At 35.8% G+C, this 14298-nt stretch overlaps 1 protein-coding gene across 1 annotated transcript; it reads right to left on the bottom strand.

Moving 5' to 3' along the window:
- Positions 1–8579: 8579 nt before the first annotated feature.
- Positions 8580–12484, bottom strand: LOC145097058 (receptor homology region, transmembrane domain- and RING domain-containing protein 2-like). Its single transcript, XM_079034547.1, has 4 exons — positions 11950–12484; positions 10889–11113; positions 9670–10074; positions 8580–9601 (listed from the first exon to the last, which is right to left on the bottom strand). The coding sequence occupies exons 1-4, from the start codon at positions 12068–12070 to the stop codon at positions 8997–8999; spliced, it is 1356 nt and encodes a 451-aa protein (XP_078890673.1). The 5' UTR covers positions 12071–12484; the 3' UTR covers positions 8580–8996.
- Positions 12485–14298: the final 1814 nt, after the last annotated feature.

Genomic DNA, 14298 nt, shown 5'->3' with positions numbered 1-14298 from the left:
ACTACGAGAGTAGATAAGTAAATCATTTACAAGGACAATGACGAACCGATCCTAGTAAGAATGGTGTACTCTATTCATTAAGTTCACGAATACTACGGGCATATTGGTCCTATTTGAGGGGTATCACTACGGACTCGTAGTGTCCGTATCGAGTTTGGAAGATTGTCCTCAAAACATCCTTCACTAACACTCGCAACTGATGATATTCGGATCTTGGGCAGTCTCCATCCTGAAGTTCATATTAGAAGTCATACATGGTTCATCAATCGCAGCCTCGTGTATATGAGTCATATATAATTAAGACTGAAAAGGTCGTCGAATAACTAATTCTTCTTTAAGCTCTTCCAACGAGGAAAAGAAGTTAAAGTGGAATCATCCATTCTAAACCTGTAGAACCTTGATTATATACCACCCTTATGTATACATTCTTCAGTGATAGATCAACCGTATGGATCTTTGGATTGAACTTGACGTACTGTACGAGTGGTACTTCGGGGAGGTTTGTTGAGTTTTCTTCGGAAAGGATAAGAAACATGAGGTACTCCATGCATGCGTACTTCGGTGTTCTGGAATGACGGCTTCACTAGAAAGACGTTTTCGAACAAGGAGATGTGCGCACGGAACTGGTATTGTGCGGGTCGGATTATCTCAAGTTATATGATAATGTCGGACTTACTTAGAAGTAAAAGACATTAGATTTGAACATAAGGGCGTTACAGACAAAATACAATGGTGCAACTTTTATCAGGGTTACAGTACTTAAGAGTAACTGCAGGAATACTGCTGCGAACAAAGTATACTACAAAAGGCAAGTATACGCAGCATGAGGATCCCTTAACTAACGGGATATCGCAAAGATAAGACTCAAGTTGCACTAGTTTTAAACATGTTTTAAAAGCATACAAAATACTGACAATTGGAAGTGAACCTATACTATAGTAGGGTCCTTCATTGCCTCTTTCCATTCTGAGGTCAAACTCCTCCGGATTCGCCGTCGTTCTTCTCTGCTAGACAGTCCCTCTTGAAGTGTCCCATTACGCCACACAGATGGCATATCCGAGAGATTTGGACATTGGTGGTTGAAGTAATGTGTTGGATCCGGGTCCTGTAGCAGCTGGTAGTATGTCCATTCTTGTTGCACTTAAAGCAGTGTAACGGACGACAACTACCTAGATGATGGAAGCTAAACTTATTGCATTTCGGTAGGTTTTCGGCATACTGCCTGGCTGGTGTAGGGACAATTGGGATACCAGTAGGGATGCTAGTAGGAGGTACAGATGTCGTGGCTGCGAAGGTTGCCATAGGTTGTTGTCTTTTGCTCGCCCCTTGGGGTGATTTGCCTTTAACTTTAGCCCATAACTTTCTTTTGTTATTCTTGGGCTTGGAATTTGGGGTGTCGTGGTAGTTTGTTGCTCGTTGAGGTACTTGATTGTTACCTGGATTGGAATTATTGTTAACAATCCCGCTAACATTTGCGTTGTTAGCGTTAAAGTGAGTCAGAACAGCTGTCACGGCAGCCGAGACTGCAGCTTGAAAGGTAGTTGCATCAATCTGAAGAGTTAGTGTTTGGTTGATGGATTGATCGTTTTTCTTCGGCGACATGATTCTGTTACACGGAAAGAAAATGAATTTGTGAGCGAGTATGGTTGGACCTAGACGTAGTTCGATCGTTCATGTAAAGGATAGAAGTATGCTCTCGTGGGTTCGACCTACATCCCTATGATGCAATCCTAGTAAAGAGTGGAAGTAAGTTCGTACAATGGTCTCAAGACGTTTGTCGTTCAAGCTGAGGCATCATTGGTTGGTGAATAACATGATCCAACCTTTGAAAGAGGCTTGAAAATGATTTTGGAGTTAAACTACTATAGTCCAAAGACTTGACTAAAGCAAGTTTCAGATAGACTCCAATGAAGGTATGATGAGAGTATTTGAACAAAGCGTGACACAGAAGTTAGCCGATTGTCAATATCATCGATGTTTAAGATGTAATAAGTTTGGGAAAAATTGACCTTGTAGAAGGTCTTACATCGTATCCGGAGTAGCAAAAGTCCTTGACATCATAAAGACCTAACTAAAAGTACTTACAATACAAGGTAGTCACATAGAAAAGTGTTACGCAGAACATGGACAGGAACACGGTTCTTTAAAACAAAGAAGGAAAGTAAAGTATCTCCTAATGGTGACGGTCACCCCTATGGTGAACCCTTAGTTCATCCAGTTGACGTTCCATATCAAGTAGGTGTCTTTCGTACACCCTCTAACGTACTCGGAGCTCTATGACTTCGGATCGAGTTTCAGCTAGGGCTTCCAGCAGGGTTTCATGGTTTCTCTCAGATCTCCCGTGAGTGTGTTCAAGGCGATTGGTGCGAATGGTATGCATCCCTGCATTGGTATCAACCTCTGCAATACGATGGAGAGCCGTCCTGCCCTGAATTTCGTTTCGGGCAACTCTATGGATCAGGATTGGTAGAACTCTGTCTGTTGAGCTCCCTTCGTTTATGTTGTAGAAGCTTCGGTCTCCATTAAACGGCATGGGTTGATCTTGATCTTCGCTTCGTGTTTCCAAGCATTCTACCCAAGGAGGCGTCGGGCCATGAAAAGTTGGACGAGGGTTAGGATTTGGAATGGGAGCTACCAAGGGTAGGTTCTCAACCTCGGGTTCGGAGTTATCATCATCCAAAATGTCTTCAGCATGGTGATCATTCAAAGGTATTGGATGATCATTCTCGGATTCTTCTCCTAACCATTCAGCATTGCCTTCATTCGGAAGGTACAGGTTGTCGTGGGGATGGAGTCCAGCCATGTTATCTACGCGAGAATTGGGATATTAGAAATAACTAAATGGATGACTAACTAAGATAATTATAAGATGACCTTTATTAGTTGCTTTAATACTTGTTTAGTGCATACTAGTTATATGTAGTTAGGATAGGATAGACCTTCGAATAAGTGACCCTAACCCTAAGCCCCCAACCCAACGAGGACAGGACATAAGGCAAAGATTCATAGATTCTAAGTCTATGACATCCTAGTACATATAACCTTAGTGTATCCATTAAACAACTATTGACCTATTAATAAAGATCTATTTGGTTCTCAAATAAGTAATTATAGTATGACCAAATACCCCTATGGTATTTCTTTGTGGTTGTGTTGGTGAGTTTTTAGACTTGTTGCCACATCACAACCATTCTTGGGCATATGCTAATCACTCCCCAGACCAGCATAGTTGATCAGGCTATGCCACTCCCAAGACTGACAATATATCCCCAGGCTCACTTGTGATATTCAACAATCGTAATACTTTTGTTCTTGTCGTTATGACACCGATTTTAGTATGAATGCAGGCACGTATACTTACTTAAATATTTTATTATTTAAAAGTATAAACTCTTAGTCAGAGTGTTTTTAATCCCAATGTATTTATAGTTAGTATATCTTTTATGGGTTGTGATATACTATATTCACTATAAATGCTCTGATACCAATCTGTTACACCCCAAAACCGAGAACGGCGGAAACGTTCTGGGGCGGAGGACGTCATGTAATGTATCACAACAATGCAAAGTAGTAAACAAACAACAACATCATCCATTGCATTAATAGTATAATTTTAATTACAAGTGTGTTCTTTCATAGTATAAGACAACATAATGAACAATCAAAATAAAAGAGGAGTCTTCATTTCTCCGTGTTCACAAAACCTGGTCGTCGTACCTGTCTATTTGCGACCTGAGAATACAGGTTATTTTGAAAGCGAGTATCAGCCAAAAAGCTGGTGAATTCATAAGTATTAATGTGTCTTTGATTTGTAAAATTTGTAATGAAAGACTTGAAATCGTTTTGAAAAAAAGTTCGTATAAGTATGAAAATGTTTGTAAGTAATTGAAAGTGTTTGAAAACCCCTAGAAATCCCTATGATTCCTATTAGTATAGATGAAATCTTCTACCAAGACCTAACTGTTTTGAAAGTAGCCTTCTACCAAGACCCGACTGTATGACTATTATTATTAATATAAGAAATTGTATCATTTGGTACTAGGATACACAAATATAATTCACCTCATCGGTTATGTGAATGACTCACAATATAAAGCTAATAATATAAATAACTTAAGTATTATCCTTTTGTACTAGGATAACTAATAGTGTTAACTGTAGACATCCGTAGATGTACATTTATCTTTGTAGCTAACAGCTGGGTGTAGGAATAGTTAGTCCCTTAAAGTATACCTATAATGGTATCAACCGTAGACATCCATAGATGTGCATTTACCTATGTAGCTAACAAGGTTTTAGGAATGGTTAGTCCCGCAAAGTATCCTTTGGTACTAGGATATTAAGTCCAATCTATCTCATCGATTATGTGAATATATCACAAAATAAAGATAAGAAGGAGAATTATATAATAGTATCTACACATATAATTGTTGGAATAGTGTCTAAGGCTACAACTATATTAGGCAAGTATTTGACCCGGTTGTGCATGGTCCTTTTGGGTTGCCTTCACCATAGCAACTTGACAGGATGATTTATTATGAGAGAAGAAATATTATTAATATATTATGAGAATAATATAAAGAGTAATAATATTATTATTTGATTAATATAAGTCATAAATTAATTAAGAATTAATTTGGTGACTTAAAGAGATTAATTGAATAAAGAGGCATAAACTGTCAATTGTATGATAGTTGTACTTTGGGCTGTAAATCCCTTATGGATAATGGTGGACGGTTTTAAGGACTTTGGATAGGCCTTGAAAATCGTCCAAAGGCTTATCATGAAGGGGATTGGATTGCTTAGGGCATAAGTTATCCAATTATGGTTTAAGGGTGAAACCCTAGGAGCCTTACAAGTATAAATAGACCCCAAGGGTGAAGGGAAATCGGCACTTGTGCTTTAGAAAGAAACCCTGGCCGATTTTCTCTTCCCTCTCCTCTCTCTCAAATCATCCTCTTGCTAGTTGGTGTTTGTAAGCCATTAGATGAGTGACAATTGTGACTCTAAAGCTCCAAGGGCAAGAAGATCAAGCAAGTGATTCAAGGTAAACTTCTAATTCTGATTTCATATTGTTATTATAGTCTATTAGCCATTAGAAGTCTTGGATTGAATGCATGTTTAATTAGAGAAACCTAGATCCAAGCATTAGGGTTTGCATGTGCACATAGGAATGTTCATATAGCCAAAACCCATCAATAATATGTAATAGTAACTCATCATATAGTATCTACGTAAAAGTATCCATGTAAAAGTATTCATGTAAACGTACTCAATTAAGTGTATCTATGTAAACGTACTCATGTAAGCGTATCTATGTAAATTTACTCATGTAAGCGTATCTATGTAAACGTACTCATGTAAGCGTATCTATATAAATGTACTCATGTAAGCGTATCTATGTAAAGACTCATGAATGAACTGACTCATGTGTGATTCCTTGTACTTGGAATGGTAAGTGGTATCTCCTAACTATACCTATAATAGTTACTAATGGTGTACATGTATAAGCGAAAGTATGCCTTTGCTACCCAAAGGTACTGAACCGACTGGAGGAACTTTTATGTCTATATATGTATACATGATATATAGCTAATATTTAGACGACATTCAGATGAGCGGCTAATGCCCTAAGGCCACATCCCAACGAGGAAAAGGAAATAAAGCGAGCTAACCGTCCTAAGTCCTTTATACATTATTTATATAATTATACATATCTAGGCATGCATTTGACAATATAAAAGCATAAAAGAAGTTTTGTAAAACCTTTGAAAGTTTAATACTAAGAAACGATGACTTGATGTCAGTTTATAAAACGATTCGAAAGTATTTTTTCTGATAAGACATTTTAAGTATAAGGAAAACTTTGTTCAAAACACATTTGTAACCGAGTTTGAAAGGAAACATACAGTATGTAAGACAGTTTGATAAAGAGTTTTGTAAAACAGTTTGAACAGTAAGAAAACTATTGATTTGGTAGTTATTAATCACATGTGATTGATATAATAACTATAAGTATTCAAATTGTATCCCCCCCCCCCCCCCATAAAAGCATTTAAAAACATTTAAACCATTGATTAAGGGGTATGAACTCACCTGTAGTTGGTGGTTTGGATGTATTGACTGTCATAGGATGCTAAGTGTCAAGTGAAGACTTGTACACACACAAGGATCCTAGTTAACATATAGTAGTACATATATGTATCCAATTAGTCTTTAAACAACTAATTAACAAAGTTAAGACATCCTAGGACATGATAAACACTTTATATAAGTGTTATAAGTGCTAAGGAGTGCATTTAAGTGTTGTAGGACAAGGCCATTGAGTTTAGGGTTCAAAAGAACCCCTTTCATGAGTTTACTCTTTAATGACCATAACTCATTGAGTTTACGGCCGTAAGCTCATAATCCCTTGACCATTTGTTGATTTGAAGTCCTAGAAGTCATTTTGAATCATCTTAACTCCAAGTCTAAGCCTTAGGAAGTGATTAGGGCAACAATTCACTCCTAAATGGAGTTTACGGCCCATGGACCATTTCTCCATGTGTTTGCTGCCGTAAACTCCTATGGACCATGGTATTTTGATGTTCTCAAGTCTTAAACACTTCAAGGTAAAAGTCTAGGCTAGTTTCTAGGCATAAGGAAGGAATATGGTGCATCATAACACACGTTGGGGTGTTTACGGTTTTGGGAGATCCCCAAACCGTAAACACATATAAATGGGGTATTTTGGTGATTTGTATGTGCTAAAAACATCAAGGGAAGGTTCCATACTCGTTTCTAAGCATAAGGAAAGAGTTGGGATCACTTTGGCACCCAAATTAGGGTTTACGGTCCAAGAAGATCTTGGGCCGTAAACTCCTTTTTCTTATGATTCTTGAGTGTTTTCAATAATATCTAAGCATGTAATACACTTTAATACACTCTAGGTTTGAAGTACTTACAATTTGGGACGAACGGTTGAAGATCCTTGGGAGAGAAATCGGGTTTTCTCTAGTTGAAATGGAAGAAATGAACTAAAAATGGTTAAGTGTCATATATATAGTCCATGGAGTTTTTGGTCCAAAAATATCATTTGAGCCGTAAACTCCAAACTCTTGGAGTTTTGAAACTTTTAAGATGCACAAAATACTCTAGGGCATCCTCTCTCCTGATATCTCCTAAAATGTTAATCTTAATATGCTCAAACTTATTCCAAAAGCTTGAAAATTAGCAGGAGCTGATCTGACTTCTATTGAAGCGAAAGGTTGTACAGAATAGAAAATTTCGGGTTGTCACATAACTGGACACTAAGAGGAATCTACACGAAGAGTTTGGAAGTAGAACTGTTGTTAAATACACAATCAAGGCTTTATGAATCTCTATCATGTAATCCTTAGAGGATTGTGATAAAGTAAGAAGTGATGATAAGTGAATACAATAATATTAGTGATTATATACAGTAATATTGATGATTATATACAATTGTACCACCAAACAGATCTTAAAGACAAGATATTGCTATATTTTATCATGAATGGACTTATCAATGGGATAAGATCAGAAGTAGAGGAGAAGAACATGTTGAAGATAACATGCTAAGTAGAGACATTTCTAAAGACCTTTTTTTGATGTTATTATTGATTATTGATGTTGAAATAAAGGAGCGCAAAGAAATAGAATATGCTAGAGCAGGCATATGTATGAAAAAGATCTTACTAGAGTCTAGGAAAAATCATTTTATGAGCTTGTTTGGACACATTTTTGTGTGCTAAATTGCTTTGTAATTTTTAGGCATAGTGACTTGAGGAATATGAGTTGGTGTGAGAGCTAGTAGATTTCTTTCTTTCATATGAACCGATAAACTTATATCCACAAAATCATTTTAGAGTGAACTATCACTTTCTTTCACTGATTCTTGTTAATTCTCAACCTATTATGAAAATAGGTCACACTTTGTGTCATCTTAGAGCATCACAACCCATCCATATGACGTTTCGACATTAGTTCAGTTTTCTTCTGATTTTTTAGGCATCTGTACAGCAAATATAATATTAAATTATTACTGAAATAACAATAAGTTCTTTTCCGGTATGAGAACACGTTACCATGCAGCATATTTTAGACAAGCTTTTAACTTCTTTTGCCTTGTTTTCATTAATTGCTTTTTTAATCCTGCTCATTTGAATGTTCTGATAAAACCCATTTCGCATTAATTAAAAATTACGTTTCACCGACAAAAATAAAGTACAGCCCAAACCGGCATTTTCTTATTAACTTGGAATCGACAGATAGATCCTACTGACATCACATATCCGGATATGCGTTATAAAATTATAATTTTATGTAGGCCAAAGAGGGGGTGGGGGGGATGTTATCTTTGATAAGTTAAAAGGACCAAAGTGATAAGTCAATAAAAACTAATGACCTGTTTTCAAAACAATAAAACTCAGAAACCCAGGAAAACAATAACCTTCCTACCATACAAAAAAAGTTGTAACAAGATAAAGTGCACAAATCTCTCGTCTGGAGTCCAACAAACACAATCGCATGTCTAGAACACGGAAGAGTTGCATGTAAGACAAGCCGTTTACCAAGTATGAAGCATCAAGAATTCTTTTTATATAAATAACAACTATAACTCACCAATCACAAACATCAAACAAGAACCAACAGAATATCAGATGAGAGCATAATCATCAAAGGATTCACAAAGCAACCTTACCTTACACTACAACAATGTACAGACACAATTCAGCAGCCACCGTAATCAGCATTCATAAAGGGGCAAGAAAACCACTTGTATTTTTATCATTTTACCTATTTAGCCACTTACCTATTTTCTACATCATTATACTTTTTTTTAACCCTTTCAAATATTGTTCCCAAAAACATTGGGAAAAATGTTTGTTTTCCTTTTTCACGGTCATAAAAAAAGTATAATGGTTTAATCAGGAAACAGTTAAGTGGCTAAACATGTAAAAAGGTAAAAACACAGGTGTGTTTCTGTATGTATTTTAGTCTTCTGGAAGCGAGTGAGCCGAAGCATAGGGAGAAAAGCTGGCAGCAGAGTCGCTGTGTCGCAAAGGGTGCGGTTGGTGACTCGAAGACCAAACGTAACTCGATGAAGCGTTCCCCGGGCTCGGATAATATGAGGACAGGTGTCTCGAATTTAGAGGTGAGAAGGAAGGGTAACCCAAGGAATTTGAGGAGATCAAATGAGAGGCACGGGATCTATGCGAAGAAGATGCGAGATTCCTAATGTCTAATGAGCTTCGTGAGGGAGTAAGGCCGTAAGGGGATTGGTGATTGCTTTGAAGGGAGGAATGGATATTGTAAGGAGTACTGGCAACGGAAACGGAACGGAGGTTGGAATTGGAATTGGAAATAGAATGCGTACGTGAGCTTTGACCAATGTGAATAGCTGCTGAGGATGCGTATGAAGACGACCACGCGGAAGATAAGATGGCGGATGATGCCATGGAGGCTGGATTGGAGGAGAGTAGCGGGGTCCGCTCCGAGGCTGGTGGGTCCCCGTTGGCGGTCCTGGCATCGCGCTTGCAAACAGGGCAGAATGTTCGCCATGATGTCAGCCACGCGTCCACGCAAATCGTGTGAAATTCTGTCAAGATCTCATGTTGTCATCTGGTAAAATTACATTTTAAAAAAATAAATAAATAAAAGACTTACTGTGGCGACATGGTAAAATTCTAAGCTTATCCCCGACGCTATAATCCTCGAGACATATAGCACATGTGGCAGAAGTGCAATTATCTTCTAAAACAGCTGTAAATATTAAACTCGGCATAGCTTTCACTAACCGACTACTCATTCCATGAAATTCCCGAACACGAGAAGCCTGAGGGCGATCTCGTCTTATCCGATGCCTACGCACAAAGAAACATGTAGCGAGTACTGCTGACATGGCAAGCAATGAAATGAAAGATATGGCCATGATTGACCATGCAGAGTTCTCGAAGCTTGGGATAATCCATAGCTCCAATGAAGTTATACCCGCATACATGCTCAGCTTTAGTCCCGATGCTTTTGAAATAAATACCGCGTGTATCGATATACCGCCCGAATTACCCGCCACTACAATTTCAAATATCCTTGTTAAGACATTTGTATATAAAGTACATAGTTCAAATTGCAGCCAAATAGCAACATACTTTACTCTTGCTATCATTAATAGCCATCTACTTAAAAAAAATTAACTCGTTCTAAATTTCTTTACCAATAATAGAAATATATAACATGAAACTTATCAACGTACACTATTTGTTACCCATAATGGCAATGTACTTACATTATAGCAACACACTTACATTTATGTACCCATAACATTAACATCAACATACTTTTGTTTTTTTTTTACCCATAATAGCAATATGTAAATTAGCTCTTGCAATAATTTACAAAAATGCCATCACCGAATACAGTCCTTGATCTTTTTTATATAATGGCCCAAATTTGGTCTCACCTTCTCAACATAATTGAGGTTATCACTTTATTTCCGGCCTATGCATGTATGTATGTTCATGTGTGTGTATACATCACTTAATATCTAAAAGAATCTTTTAACCAATAAAGAGTGGAATTCATCAAAATAAATAAGGATGAGAAAATCAATTAAACTAAATTAATTTGATGGGGAAGCCTCCTTTGCCTAACTTTATCTATTAAGTCAATCCAAAAGTAAACACCGATATTAATTCATATCCCCAATAAGTTTATTAAGTAAGAAGTAACCAGCACCTTACTTGCACATAGACACAATATAACTTTAAAAGGGGTGACAATAGTGCGAGCAAGAAACCATTTAAATAAGTTCAACAGAATATAATTTTGAAAAGGATGAGACAATATATGTTAAAATGATGTGAAAGCAGATAGAGAAAAGGCATACTTGCAACAAGATCAGTATCATCATTATTATAGACAATGGCTGCCTTGAACCCTGCAGATTGTGCTCTTCTAACTTTATCCTCAAAGCTACATCCTCCTCTAACTATTAATAAAAAGGGCTGGTTTAAGCTGTCTTCAATTGTTTTATTACTCAAAGGTTCACAAGCATCCAATGGCTCTGCAAGAAACAATGTTCCACATTCCCCAGAACCTTTCACAGGTGGAGCTGCAAAAAAATTCAACCAATTACAACATGAAACACCATTGCAACTTAAAGAATCCAATATTTTCAGACACAAAATTGGGTTAGATGCAAGAACTAGCAACTTATTTTCATTGATTTGTTTATTATAGCATCAAACTTTCTTTTTTCCTAATAGAGCATTGCATATTGAAAAACTATTCAATTATAGCAACGTCATTTGAATACAAATCAATTTTGAATGCTATAACTGGGTATTCTTGCATAGTATAATGGCCAAGTAAGAATTTTTTTTTGAAAGTACAACGTTATTATTGGGTGGATCTTTTAAAGTATTAATAAGGAAAAAAGAGGAAAAAAACAATGATGTAATAGAAAGGAATATAAGGAGGATTCTGTAATACACAAAGAAATGAAATTAAATTGCTATTACTTGCACTTAGCCCCAAAAAATATGCACCAATCTAGCATGGGCATTCCTGATAAGGGGATCTTCAGATGTGCATTTCAAAGTGATTATTGCAACTTAAAGAATCAAAATCATATGATCAGTTAATTGTTAATTTTATATTTATCTAATAATCAATTTTCTTACATCATCATGCTTCTTCAAAATCTATTTTGAACCTACTTAATCAGAAAATCAGAAAGATATTATGAGCAAGGTCAGACAAAGGAATTACGTCTAGCAAGTTTAAGATTCCAAATTAAGATCAAACAGACCGCATCGCATCTATGGAGATTTTTTCTGCTTTGAATTAACTGAATAAGAATCTCAATAAGCTTGAGCTTCGGCTCAGTAACTTTCATACAATCAATAAGAGCTAAGCCAAAAACAGTGTGGAGAATATAAGACTCACCAAAATTAGCTTCGATGTCATCAAAAGCTAAAGTAAGATTATTCCCCATCAAAACAACATTAGCAGTCACCCAGGATGCCAATAAACATAGAAAGCAACCGAACACCCAATGATTCAACATTTTTCTTTCTGAATCCACAAACGTACCAAAATTAAAGACCCTATGAAGATCCAATTTTTCGTTGTCGGAAAGCTAGGGTTTAAAGGGGGATGGAAACATCAGCTTCCATCCTCTGATGACACTAGTCAAGCATGTTAGAGTTTAGGGCTTTTGGGTTTGTATCAGTGGTGAGGAGGAGAGTCGTGGAAAGCGTCTAGTTTCCAAGTCAAATCACACGAGACTTGTACTTGTTATGAGCGATTGGAAAGAGGGATTGACGTTTTTTTCCTGGTGGAGTGAGTTGGGGGTAGGAATAGGATTGATGAAAACAGTGACGATGAGATTGTATTATGGCAATGATTATCCGCTGACGAATCGAGAAATAATATTCTTTGGTGGAAAGTGGCGATGCCACCGCCAAGAGACCAAAGCGGGACCGGATGAGGAGGCTTCTAGGTTTATGTTTCCCCAACTTGTCCTAATTCATCTTCCACCTAAAACTACCTTTTTTAAAATAAAATTTCAACTTATAAAACTAAACTATCATATAATGTCATACTAGTTGTGAGATTATACGGGTTGATTAAAACAAAATATTAAGTACGAACGATTAAATAGAAATTTTATTTGAATTTGAATTTGAAATAAGTGAAAATTATGAGAAAAACAACATGCAAAAAATAAATAAATTAAAATTATGTGTTTAGTGTGTACTAAACGTGTTAATTATAACAAAATGTTAAACATAAAGGTTTAAACTGTAAATTTATTTGGAATTGAATTTAAAATTTAAAATTTAAAATTTGAAATTAATAGTCATTATAGTACGTTTAATTTATGGAAACTAAATTAACTTGAAAATGAAAAATTAAAGTAATGACAAGTGGAAAATAAATACATTTCAAATTATGACAAAATGACATGTGGCTAATTTTATAAGAGAAAAACATGTGGCAAAGTCATTTTTATTTATTAGGATAGATAAATACATTGAAGACGTTTTTCTCCATTTTATCTCTTCATTGGATGCTACGTCTTTCATTTTCATTATTAGTTTTTGGAAAAATAATTTTAAAGAGTAACAAACTTTTATTTTTTCTTTTACAAAATGTATCAGTCCTAAGGAGATATCATGCAGAGGAGTTAAGGAATCTAGATCGACATTTGTATTAGATGTTGATATCATGTCTGATGGAAAGAATTTTTCAAACATTTATACATTTGTTTCAAGATTATGAAAGATGGGTAGATAGAGGGTTGTAGAATAGTGATTACTCTTGTCGAGTGTTTGCTAAGGGGTGTTATTATCAACGGTTGGTCGTTATGCAAACAATCATATTATATACACAATTACATGGGTTGTTTGCACGGTTGAAAACAAGGCGACTTGGAAATGGTTTGTAGAATGGTTGATAGAAGACTTAGGGATGACAATTGCACCGATAATGGAATAACAATCATAACTTACCAACATAAGGTATGGCACTGGTAATAGAATACGGCCAAATCCACGACTGAACAATGCTTCACTTTTTTCATGAACCAAATCAAGGAAGTTAGGGTATCAACGTACGAGTGTTTAATGGAAAATGATCCTAAAATTTGATCACGTACCTTCTTTCAGTTGGATATGGCATGTAATTTGGTAGAGAGCGGAGTGCTTAAGAGTATAATGCATTTATACATAGTCAAAGGAGGCCAATAATCACAATGTTGGAACAAATAAGGTTGTTTTTCATGAAAATGTCCTTTAAAATGAAGCGTAAAGGAAGAAATGGGAACAAGAAGTATTTATTTAATTAATCAATGAGAAATTAGATAAACTTAAAAAGGCACGAAGGTAGTGTATTTTTAGTTTCTAACTGTTTTAATTGCTTAATTGCTTAATGGTTTAAACTGTTTAATGGCTTTATTTTGGTGTTGTGTGAATTTATACGCAATTTTATTTTAAAAAGTCATAAGATGTTCTAAATAAGCAATCCTGAATACTCATAGTAATATACTTCATATTTTTATGAAATAAGTGTTTAAATTATGTTATATATCTTAACGAAATGCAATAAGTTCATAAACTATTTTCAGTATACGCATATAAAATGATAAAGAAATAAACATAAGCAAACAAGAAACAGAAAACATAAAGAAAAAAGAAAACTGAAAATAGAGGAAAACGGAAAACATAGGGGTTGTTTTTGTTAATTGTTGAAGTTCTTAGTTTCAATTTTTTGGTTGTTATTGTTGTTTAATAT

This window comes from Lactuca serriola, chromosome 4 (assembly GCF_051521515.1).
Source record: "Lactuca serriola cultivar US96UC23 chromosome 4, Lser_US96UC23_V15, whole genome shotgun sequence".
Lineage (NCBI taxonomy): Eukaryota > Viridiplantae > Streptophyta > Magnoliopsida > Asterales > Asteraceae > Lactuca > Lactuca serriola.
This window is presented reverse-complemented; position numbering and strand designations above follow the sequence as displayed.